This window comes from Clytia hemisphaerica, unplaced genomic scaffold (genome assembly GCF_902728285.1).
Source record: "Clytia hemisphaerica strain Z4C2 unplaced genomic scaffold, Clytia hemisphaerica genome assembly, whole genome shotgun sequence".
In the NCBI taxonomy this organism is placed as follows: domain Eukaryota; kingdom Metazoa; phylum Cnidaria; class Hydrozoa; order Leptothecata; family Clytiidae; genus Clytia; species Clytia hemisphaerica.
This window is the reverse complement of record NW_027103962.1, coordinates 1,245,667-1,258,468: the sequence shown is the minus strand read 5'-3', so window position 1 is coordinate 1,258,468 and position 12,802 is coordinate 1,245,667. Positions and strand designations below refer to the sequence as shown.

Genomic DNA, 12,802 nt, shown 5'->3' with positions numbered 1-12,802 from the left:
CTTCAAATCAAAGTTTATCTTTGGGTCGTGAAACCAAGCTCACGAAAGGACTTGAAGGTGGACCACTTATATTGAGTCGCTGGGTCCGCTTGCTGACTTGAACGTGGCACCGAGGCGAGAGTTCAAAAATTTCACCACTGACCTCACAGCTCATTTAGTCCAGGAATTTTTAGATATTTTTTAGCTGCCTGTGTGCAGTGGAAGTATTGGAAAGATGCTGCCAATAACAGACTATCAGAGTAAGCTTAGAATTATTTTCCTAGCTATTTTTTTTATATAATTTAATGATCTATTATTTTCTCTCCTACTACTCAATCAAACCAGACGTCTTCTGCGCTTGATAGGATCGATCATGGGAACGGATTACTTAACGATCCAGATAGGAGATCGATAGAGGATCGAAACTCAAGATTTTTTTAAGCTTATGATTAGTTATCGATTATTTATCGATCTATCGTCGATCTTTTATCGATCTTCAGTCAGGCACATCCTGGCAAATGAACGGGGTGAGCATTTGCATGGGGTATTCGTCACCCAGTGCAAATGAGATAGGACGTCTCAGGCTAAAAGCGTGAAAATGAATAAAAATGAACTTCAAACTGAAAACGGGAAAAAAGGAAGAAAACCGGGAACTTTATTTTTTCGTTAAAAGTTTCTTCAATCTTCGAAGACAAAATTGACCGATGGAAAAAAAATTTCATCTATGCAGTTCTTCAAAATGAAGCAAAATATTTCCAACCCAGTTCAATTGCGTGGGGTATCAGTTACATCAATATGCCTTCTTACCTGTCTTTAAAAATATAAATAAAAGTAATCACGGAAAAGGACGCGAAAAAAAAAGACATAAGTGTGAGAACAGAGTAATCAAACTCGTTAGAAAAAGTACCATTAGAAGTCATAAAAAATCAACCTGAATAAATGCAATCGAAATCCCAGAGAACTTCATAATTCCCCAAACAACATTACATTACTATGTCAAACTCCCATTACATAAATTTTACAATTACGTCAGAGTAGACTACGCTCGCCACCGAAGAGGTTTATTTGGAAAGGGTAATTACATTTTATTGTTCGCTTCTTTTTTAAAGATTGGCCGGGTTGGAAAAGTATGAATTTCTTTGTACATATTTTACCTACCCCAAATATTTAGGAGGCTGAGTTTCAAACAAATGGTCAAGTTGAAACGAATGATAAATGTATCAAGGTCTGTTTTATTTACCCCCTGGTGACTTAACAAAAGAGACTTAACTCGATGTTACAATCCAATTATTGAAAGTTTGTCTCGGCCTTTTTATAATGAGCGAGACATACGTTCTCTGATTACGCAATTTTCATATTGACATTTTCGAGGCATTTTGATGTAACTGGGTATTCAGTGCTATTACATCACTTTTGTTTATGACCCCTTGTATTTGCCACCAATCGGATGTCCAGTGTCGGAGAAGGATATTTTTTACCCCCGGAAAATCAAATCATGGCCAGCCTGGTGGGTCCCGTGTTTCTTAATTTTTTGTTTCATAAATGTCCGGCGTCCAAAATTCCCTGTATATATGCAACACCGGACTGACACCGGACTTATTGCGTCCGGTGTAGCGAAAGGATACTTTTGCCACCGGACAAATACACCGGACAGTCCGGTGCATCAGCAGGGTCCTTATCGACCCTATTGACTCATACTCGATTTATGATTGATAACAAATCGATTAACGATCGATGACGAATCGATTAACGATCGATGACGAATCGATATACTCGATTGAAATACTAGCTCGATAATGGATCAACGACGGATCGATACTCAAGACTTTTTAATGGCTGAATCTTCCATCAATCTCCTATCCGGATCGTTAAGTAATCCATCGATCACATATCGATCCGTCATCGAGCCGTTCCGATGATCAATCCTATCGAGCGCGGACGTCTGGCTCAAACTCGCCGACAACCAAAATAAAAACTTATCCATTCATACTGTCATAGACACTTTGTTAAGACATGTCGCAACCTTAATTTTAAAAAGGCCTAAGTCCATAGCCATTTAATTTTAAAAAGGCCTAAGTCCAAAGCCATTTAATTTTAAGTCCAAAAGAGGTGAGTTTTAAAAAGGCCTAAGTCCATTTTTCACATTTTTAGAAAAAGCCAAAAAACTTTTGTTGCTTATAACTTGCTACATATCTATTTTCTACTGTCGATGTAATGTTTTTCTGGTTTTTATGCCTAATACAAAGTTTTTTAAGCTTGAATTGGTCCAATATGACATTTTTATGTTGAGTGGGGCTCAAAAGTAATGATGTATTGGACTTAGGCCTTTTTAAAACTTAAAAAGTTTTCTGAAAATTGGACTTAGGCCCTAGTTTGTTTTAAACAATTGGGCCTAAGTCCAACAAAAGTTCTATTAAATGGCCTAAGTCCACAAATTTCATTTCTGCCCTTAATTACTGTAGGAAATAATAAAAGTAATACGACTAGATCCTTAAATTGTTTCAGAAAATTTATGGGCCTTAGTCCTAAGAAAGCTTTATCAAAGGCACAAGTCCACAAATAATGAATTTCTTCCCTTTTTTAATACTGTAGGAAATAACGATAAAATGTAATTCAAAAGTCATTCAAAATTTTAACACAAAAGAGTTTAAAGAATGTTATGAGCCCATTTACCATTAATCATCACAATAGGCATGCCTAGAGTCTTGTAACATAGCCTATATTAAGTTACATTATATAAAAGATTGTTGTTGCTAGTAGGTTAAAATCAACGTTTTGGGCAATTTATTTTTTTCGTTCATACTTCAAGCTTGATTATTGCAGTTCTGGCTTTTTTTAGCTATTTGATTGAAAGGGAGCTTTTTTTGTTGTGAGATTATACATAAGAAATATTTTTCCATTCTGCTTAGTATCTGTGTACTATACACAGGGGGTGTTAGGGTTAAACTTCAAATTGTTTATTTACTATTTGTGTACTATTCTGCAGTTTGGGACAACAATCAAGTACATTTACAGTTTACTACAGTAGGACACTAGATATGTTTGGTCAAAGTTATGTATTCAGTTAGGAAGTTCAAAAAAAGACATTTTAATCGGAATCTGGTCAAGAGATTTGAGTGCTATACTTATTTCTGTTTTCCAATAAAAGTGAGCTTTTCCTTTGAGGTCATAGAATACAGAATGTATTAAAGCCTTAAGCAGCCTTAAGACTTAAGTGAAAGTGAAGAAAAACTTGCTAAAGTCGAAGAAAAACTTGCTAAAGTAAAAAAAAAACATCAAGTAAGGCAGTTAAGGAAAATTCATTATCAGTAATTTTTAAGGATAACTTTGAAATCTCTATGTAAATGAAATACCTTATTAGGGGGGGGTTGTAGGGGTTCGAAATACCGATTTCCCGTCAAAATTTTTGCTGAATCCCGGAATCCCGACAATTGAACACCGTCACACCGGTTTGTACAAGTTCAAATACCGGCATAATGACCGTAATACCGTACTAAAAAGAGGCCAATCCCGTCACACCGTAAAAGTACAAACCCCCCCTTATTACACGAATATTACTAGACAAGTATTCAACGGCCTTGAAATTAACACGCATAAAATTAACACGAATTTTATTTCAAGGAAACCACACCTGGTTTTAATTAAGGGGGTTTTTATTAACACAAAAAATTTTCAATTCGTGTTAATAAAATGACTAGTAATATTCATGTAATAAGGTAAAAACTTTTCCTAGACAAAAAAATAACTAAGTTATCTCAAAATTGATCATTTTTTGTTTGCAAAAGCAGAACTTGATCAGAATTTCGGAATTTAGATAAAATTTGTTCTCATCAGTCAGTCAGTCAGTCAGTCAGTCAGTCAGTCAGTCAGTCAGTCAGTCAGTCAGTCAGTCAGTCAGTCAGTCAGTCAGTCAGTCAGTCGATGTCCGACTGAAAATCTTTTGTGTCGGTCATGATGTCCGAATGAAATCTCTTACTTAGCTTATTCTTTTAATACTCGCTTCCTTTGTAGCTCTCAAAAGTGTTTCTAAAGTTTACTTTAATTGACTGCGTTCTTGGTAATTTTATTAACGGTTGTTTCTAAGATCACTTTTATCAACTCGCTTTCTTCGTAACTTTCAAGGGTGTTTCAAAGTTAACTTTTATCGACTCGCTTTCTTAGTAACTTTCAAGAGTGTTCCTAAGATCACTTTTATCAACTCGCTTTCTTCGTAACTTTCAAGGGTGTTTCTAAAATCATTTTTGTCGACTTGCTCTCATCGTAACTTTCTTTGTTTCTAAGTAAGATCACTATTGTCAATTCGTTTTCTTCGTAACTTTCAAGGGTGTTTCAAAAGTTAACTTTTATCGACAATATTTCTAAGATCACTTTTATCAACTCGCTTTCTTCGTAACTTTCAAGAGTGTTCCTAAGAACACTTTTATCAACTCGCTTTCTTCGTAACTTTCAAGGGTGTTTCTAAAATCATTTTGTCGACTTGCTCTCATCGTAACTTTCAAGAATATTTCTAAGATCACTTTTTTTACTGACTCGCTATCTTCGTAACTTTCAAGGGTGTTTCTAAGATCACTTTTATTGAATCAATTTCTCTGTTACAGTAACGAATTGTTCCAAGGTCACTTTTATTTTACCTACTTGCTTTCTACGTAACTTTCAAGACTGTATAATTTTAGAAAAAAATATACACTGAATGACCGACAGGATTTTGAGTTTGGCAGACAGGATTTCATTGCTGTCAGACATGATGTCGGATTGACTAAAAATATTTATTTGCAGCCCCGAACACAAAATAGCTTGTTTTTTCAACCAAGTATGATATAGTAAAGTATACTAGATAATATTAGAATAATTAACAAAATTCAAAAGCTCTTCTGAAAAGCAAGTTACATGGAAAGGTTTCAGTAAAACACAAAAAAAAGTTTGATAAATTGACTTATAAAAGCTAGACTGTCAATCAAGCACATGCAAGATATCAAAGGCAAGATAGGAAACAGAAATGAAAGATAAAGAAAGGGAAATCAAACATAAAACGCTTGTGTGCTGCAAGACCAGAATCACTACAGGACTTATGCTGAACTACCTACACAATTAAGTTTGATTATAGTAGACCAGGTTTGTGCGGCACCTGACCAATTTTTTGCAAACAGAACTTTTTTTGAAATGGTGCATAAGGTGCCACAAAATCAGAAACAAAGAAACCTCAAGTTATGCAGGGCAAGGATGCCAGACCTTGAGACTGAGAGTAGTTCAGCCCGCATACCCACGGCAAATAATGGAAGATTCTTAAATGCTAAAACACCCGAAGTCCCATCAGGAAAATTCAGGGGGGAGTAAACAACACTATGCAACCCACTGACCACCCCAATAGAAAATCTTCCCCACCTGGGTTTTTACAGGATCACCCCAACCTTGCAAAGGAATCTCCTCACTTTGCACCTGGGTGAAATTCAAGGTAGTTTCAGTCACCCCATTCAATCTTTCAAACAAAACCTTTTATAAGCTTCCCTAAGCTTCAAACAAAATTGCTTATAATGCAATAGATCGTAAAAAAAACACAAACCTTGAGAATATACAATACCATAGAAATTGACCAAAAAAACATTGACAACTGAAAACCTGTCATACTAAACTATTTTGTTCCATTTAGGCCCTTTTAATGTGGACTAGATCCTTTGAATGGACTTAGGCCCTTTGAGTATGGACTTAGGCCCATTAAACATGGACTTAGGCCCATTAAACATGGACTTAGGCCTATTAAATGGACTTAGGCCTTTTTAAAATTAAAGTTTTCTTTTGTGATGGACTTAGGCCCATGATCTATAAACACTGGATGGACTTAGGCCTTTTTAAAACTAAACACACTTTTTATATAACCTTCATCGAGAAATTTTAAGGCCTTTTAAGCATAAAATCTTTACATTATACACATCAAAAGAAAGCTAGTGACTCATAGATGCAGAAAGTACAAAAAACTCATTTTTCATAAAAATGGACTTAGGCCTCTTTAAAATTGAGGGGTAAGTGGACTTAGGCCTTTTTAAAATTGAGGGGTAAGTGGACTTAGGCCTTTTTAAAATTAAGGGGTAAGTGGACTTAGGCCTTTTTAAAATTAAGGTTGCGATGTAATGCTAAAACTAAAGCCTCATTTGCGTCCGGTGGAAAAAATTCAAGTATCAAAAAGTGACCAAATGGAGGAATCCAACTCAACTGGAACCTATATAAAACCAAAGTGGGAAAAACATACAGTGTGTTTTGTTTTCGATAAATAAACTCACTTTTTCTTTAACCTTTTTGACCCCGAATGCCGTAGATATACGTCCTTGATACCGTGAGTGGTCCTAAATCCGACAGCCCTGCCCAAATCCGATGGGGTCTTTTAAAGATACAAACTAAAATAAAAGCAAACCTTTCGCTGTGACGCAATGAAGATACCAAAGTGTCAACTAAACTGAGAGATTTGATACAAATTGATTTGAACCAAATTACAATAATTGTGCTTCTTATAAAAAACATAATTTTCTATACATAAATTGTTAACGTTTTATAAACACAAGCAACAGACAGTCAGTACCTTTAGCCAAATTAGGAACATTTTTTCTTACTTTTACTAGTATTCCTAATTAGGAATATTAGGTTTCTCCAAAAATAGCAAAAAATCGCACGTTAAAAAGTACTTCGTAAGATTCTTACCGTGAGATTGGGTAACTTGCATCAGTGGAGGCTAACATGCATAGCCCTCAAATGAAAGACCTGGCTGGTCATTAAAATACAGCTACGCAGCTCCGCTCGCAGCTCTACTCTACCATTTTTGTTTGTTTTGATTTAATTTTGTATTTTAATGACCAGCCAGGTCTTTCATTTGAGGACTATGCATGTTAGCCTCCACTGATGCAAGTTACCCAATCTCACGGTACCATTCCATTTAGGTGGGAAAGAAAGACTGAGCTCTTGGCTTGCTCAGGGGACCGAGCTTCCTAGAAAAAACTTCACTCCTCCCAGCCTCTCCTCCCAGTAAATTGACATCTTATTTATAAAAAGCGGGAAACTCACTTTCTGTTTTTCTTCGTGATAATAAAAACGACAGTTCGTTTAATTCCTAATTTGGAATTATTTTTTTGGGGCGTTAATAATTCCACCATCCGCGAAAGAAATTTTTCAATTTTTTGCACAGTTATCATATTTGGTATACCAAATCTATTGGTCATACTTGGAATTTGCGAATATAGCTCGTTTCAGAGATATTAAACTTTTAAATATTTCTTCCTAATTAGGAATCCTGGTAAAAGTAAGAAAAATGTTCCTAATTTGGCTAAAGGTACTGACTGACAGATTTAGAATAATTATAGATAGAGGTAATTATTTTTACAACTTACACTTTTTTGATCACATTTTTGATTGACATTTATAGCCATCTTGTTAGATGTTTTGTTCTGAGAGTCCTTGCAATAGTTTATCGTTCAACTTGGAGAAGGAATTTTTGTAAACATAGAATTTTTTTCATAACAGTTATTTGGAGTGTCGGAATTAGGCAGGGCTGTTGGATTTAGGACCACTCACGGTACATTCTGAATGCCGTACATTATGCAATTGATAGACACGTCTTTCTCGGGCCATATCTTTTATTGGCTTGCTTGGTAATCGTTCAAAATTGTGAGCAGTAGAATGTTTTTTGGATGCTAATTTTTGGTATATGGCTTCAGGAGTAAGTATATAATGAAAAAATACTAAAGAAAGATAATTAATAATTTTAAACTTTCCCCACTTCTTTTGCCTAAGAGGTGAAAAATACCAAAAAAGTGACATTATCGAAAAACGAGTAAAAAAACTTTGGTAAATGTGAAGCTACCATTTTAGTTAGAGTATTTTATTAGGAGAGTTACCCCACCTTAAAGCTGCAGAATTTAATTAGCTTTTCAGGGATAGCTAATTTTTTATCAAAAGATTTCTAGTTCTTGAGTTATGACAAAATAACCGAACATGTCCATTTTGTCAAAAAATGTTGCCAACGTACATTTTTGAGTTTTTCGAAAATAAATTTTTTTCCAGTTGTGGTCGGAAATTCTGATGAAAATCCATGAACATTTGCAAAATGCATTGAAAATTCCACTCAGAGAATTTATAGAGTGACATATACAGCAGATACCTGTGAACAGGCTTCATGAGGTAGGCTTACTGTTATGATCACCATTCCTCCAGGAAGATACCACACATTTGCCCATTTCTGACAAAAGGAAGTAACTGACATTTTTATGAATTTTCATTTTTTTTGCAAAAATGAAGCCGATCTCAAAATGTTCATTGTTGCAGAGAAAAACAAGACCCTTGTTCTGTCAGTAAACCTCGACCAAAAGAAATTGAATAAAGAAGCAACTGACAGGTTTCTGGAGAATGTTTTCTGACAAAAAGAAGTAAATGACTGTTTTGCTTCTTTTTGTCAGAAAAAGGTATCACTTACTGCCTTTTGTCAGAAATATTTCTTTCTTCAATTTCTTTTGGTTGAGGTTTACTGACAAAACAAGGGTCTTATTTTTCTCTGCATCAATGAACATTTTGAGAAAAGCAGTGATGCTATGAACTAATCTTCAATGAACAATAATCAGTCATTTGTTTTTTGATATGTACCATCTGCATCCGATGCCAGCATAAAACGCGCTTTGTCAATTTTCTCAATTTCAACTTCATGTCAATTACTTCCTTTTGTCAGAAATGGGCAGAAGAATGGGTGCACCAACAGGAGGGTACACTGCGGTCTGGGTGCATGCCAGTCTGCTGCCTATTCATAACAAAACACTGCGCTTGCCTGTGCACACTCGCGTGGGCTACTTGTAAGGCCGGTGCATCATGACAATTTAGTCATAAGTCAATTGTTGATTCTTAAAGGTTGAATTTTTCATATCTTTAGTTCTCAAACAAAAGTGGGAATTCGATGCAAGCTTTATGGATTTTTCATCAGCAAACCATTATATAACTTTTGATGGGAAAACATTCAAGATGTGTTTTTTAATATATACATCAAAATTGATGTGAATTATGCTCTTTATGCTGTTGCTTACTTTTGCTATGGCAACAAGTGATGACATTTTACCGATTACTATGCTAAATTTAGAAATGTCTTAGTCAAAGAAATGATTTTACATTATAACTCTATTGTAATTTGAAGTATCATTGGAAGAATAATGTATTTGTTTTTCTTTTAGAGATTGGAATCGGCGTCACAGGATTTGGTATGCTATTCCTTTTCCTTGGAATGCTTTTGTTCTTTGATCGTGGTTTGTTGGCAATAGGAAATGTAAGTCTTTCATTTATGAAATTTCAGTCTGAATCTATGAATCAAAATCAAATATAGCAAAAAACAGAAATATTCTTGTGCAACCCTTTATGTTCTTGTTAAATTTGTTTGATTGAAATTCTTTATTACTAATGTATTTGATCATTTTCTGAGAAGGTGGGATAAAACAGGAATAAATAAGAATGATAGTACAAATTTGATTCAATCTGAATATGAAATGATATAAGTGGCTTACTTTTATGCCACTTATTTGTAAAAGGTTCTAAACCTAGGTAACAGCTGAATGAAAATGTTGTATCTACTAAAAGGGAAACCACGTTCGTTAAAAACTTCGATTACAGCAACCATTTACATTGATTTTTACTAAATGCTTGATTGCTATTACCAAGTAACAATACCAAGTTATGATAATAAGAATGAAATGTTTTGAAGTGTACACTTTTTATCACTCTTTTTCAAAATATGTTTTATTTTTATAGATCCTTTTCATATCTGGTTTAGCATTGGTGATTGGCCTTGAAAGAACATTCAGATTCTTTTTCCAAGTAGAAAAATTGCGCGGAACAGCCTTCTTCCTTGGTGGAATATGTATTGTGTTGTTAGGGTGGCCCTTTGTAGGAATGATTGTTGAAATTTATGGTTTCGTTCAATTGTTCAAGTAAGAAACGTTTTATTTCGTTTTTACTGTAGTACAGTATTGTTCTTTCTACCCAAAGAACTGCTTTAATAACTTTCGCCCAGTTTTTTAAGGGGACTTATTTCTTTTACAATATTCTGACATTTCAATTATGTTTTACGTTCTTCTTTTCAGAGGATTCTTTCCAGTTGTTATAAATTTCCTTCGGCGAGTTCCAGTTCTAGGGAATCTCCTACTTTTACCAGGAATTAGCACTGTAAGTAACTTTAGCCAATGATTTTAGAGAAGAACTTTCGTCCATTTTAAATCAACTCAAAATTAGCATTTTGTATTGTGTATTTCATTATTATATGATCGCTTCAGCTAACAATGAGAGGTGCTGATGATATCAATATATGTTGTTTTTCGCCTTGACCTAGTCTCCGAGTAGAATCAAGCAAATGTATCACATCTGTTGATTCATACTAATCTGGAGTTTATATTCTTTCTTTTCAGTTTGTCAATTACATTGCGAACGATCCAAATAGCATGGTATGAGCTCTATATAAACTCTTTTCTCAACTTCTAATCTCATCTTCGTAATAATAACGACCAAAACAAACCAACGATCAGACAATGACGACACAATGACGTTATAGCGACTATGTAACCAACTGCATTGTTTTGTTTCCGTATTAGAATGCAGAGAAATCTATGCGGTAGGGATGTTTGTTGTGTTGGTGGATTACTAGATTCGTGATTGGCTCATCGAAAGACCTATGTAATGAAGTGTAGCTGAAGACTAGAATTGATTTTCCTATATAGATTTTGAAGCCACTAATTTCCCACCTAAGTTGCGCAGTCCGCCTGGTTTTCACACAAACGCTTGGTTGAAATAAACATTTTAACAACAAATTTAAGAAAATATGGACCACTAGATGACAAAGAAATATTTTAAGCTTCTCTTTCTTTGCCTGGAAAAGGTTACAGATTCGCTTCTAGCCTTCGGTTATGCTTCATACAATTTCATCATTTATTTATAAATTTCTTTTTCTTTGTACTCTGATCGACCTGTATTCTAGTGGTGTTTTTTGCAGGTAGTGCAATAAGGGCAGTAATCAAACTATTAATGCATACCTTAGCACCTGTTCTGAGAGAAATATAAAGAAATTACAACTGCTGATAAGCTGGACAGTGAGTCATTAAGGGTTTGATATTTTGTCCTTTATTTTCTATATATTGTGAGGTTTGTTTTTGTTAAATATGTCACACCTATCACTGATATTGCTCTCTGAAGAAAGATATTTTGTACCAGATTCTGAAAGTTTTGATAAAAGTGCCAGTCATCCGTTGACTTCGTTCTTTGCAATGATTTGATAAAATATATTATTTTTCATTCTATTCTCAAATTTATCAAATCTACGTTGAAGTTCTCCTTGTTTTCCGAGCTGGGATTTTTACCTTTTATTTAGTTTTGATTTTTTTACATATTATGTACATAAATTAGGAGAAAACACTGCGAATTATAGTTGAATATAAATTTTCTATTTAAAACAAATCTAGAAACGCTGTTTTCTTTCTATTTTCTTTTTTTCTGATCCACTCGATTTAATTGGATCATCTCGATTAACCATTATACTGTGTGCTTTATTTTAGGGTTATTTTGCAATTGTTGGGAAAAAATCATCCCCATGAAAAAACCTTCGTTTACCTCGGGATTTTTAGCAGAATGGGCTCTTTTTTGTTCATGGGGGGGGGGGGGTGGAGGATATATTATTTTGTCTTTGATCTACCCCTGGACATTTCGATTTTTCACCCCCTGGACACGTGTTTCACCCCTGGACAAGCATCAAATTGACCCCCTGGACACAAATATTTACCCCTGGACATCGCAGATTCACCCCATGGACATGGCAGTTTTTCAGGGTTTTTTCCATACCCCTGGACAAAATATCCTCCACCCCCCATAAATGTTTTTTTTCTGGAAGAGCCCAATCAGGTCGATAGCACTTATTTATGACCCCCCTACAAGAGTAGCTATATTTCGATATCGCTCTTCTTCTTGATAGAAAAACCTGGATAAAAACGAGATGGTAATTCTAAGAGGATAAGTATGAAAACATGAAAACAGGAAGTATCTTTCAGTTATTTATTTGTTTCATTTATAAATTTATTTATTTATTTTCAGATGCTCTAGGATAAAATTAAAAATAGAAATTATGAAAAAAAAATATTACAGAAAGATCACGATTTGATCATGGATTATGTGTTTGGTGAAGACAAAGCTTTTTGACAAATTTGTTGGCAAATGAATCGATGGAAAACTTAAACTATGCTCAATACAGACGGTGAAAAGGTTTGTTATCTGCTTGTATTTATTAGTTTTACCGCCTGGGGGGAGGGTGTGGTACTTAGGAAAGTGAAGGGTACGGGTATGTGTACCCCTCCCCTCCGGAGTTTGACTGTATCTTATTATAAATTGTGTACACTCACTAACTTATTGGTATTATATTTCACGAATTCAAAGTTAAACGGTGTACCCCTTCTGCCTCTTGTTTTTAAAGAAGCTTTTCCAAAATCGCTCAATATAAATGGGTAGGAAGGGGAAATTAAAAAGGGAGTGAGGACTTTTCTCAATGGAAAAAGGTAGTAGAACCTCTTTCAAAGCACTTATATTAGGCTCTTCCAGAAAATGTCCGTGAATGGGGGGTGGAGGATATATTGTCCGGGGAGTAGCGAAAAATCATCAAAATTTGCCTTGTCCGGAGGGTAAATTGTTTCTGTCCGGGGGTAATTTGGGTTGTCCGGGGGTCAACTGATGCTTGTCCGGAGGGTAAAACCCGCTGTCCGGGGGGGCTAAAAGTCACTTTGTCCGGGGGGTAAATCACTGAAAATTGTTTTATCCTCCACCCCCCATA

General features: G+C 35.0%; 1 protein-coding gene across 1 annotated transcript; it reads left to right on the top strand.

Annotated features, from left to right (window-relative positions):
- The first annotated feature begins 93 nt into the window (after positions 1 to 93).
- On the top strand, positions 94 to 11,442 carry LOC136810239 (vesicle transport protein GOT1B-like). The gene is made up of 6 exons (XM_067066817.1): positions 94 to 239; positions 9,177 to 9,268; positions 9,748 to 9,926; positions 10,080 to 10,161; positions 10,401 to 10,436; positions 10,584 to 11,442. The coding sequence occupies exons 1-6, from the start codon at positions 215 to 217 to the stop codon at positions 10,605 to 10,607; spliced, it is 438 nt and encodes a 145-aa protein (XP_066922918.1). The 5' UTR covers positions 94 to 214; the 3' UTR covers positions 10,608 to 11,442.
- The last annotated feature ends 1,360 nt before the right edge of the window (positions 11,443 to 12,802 follow it).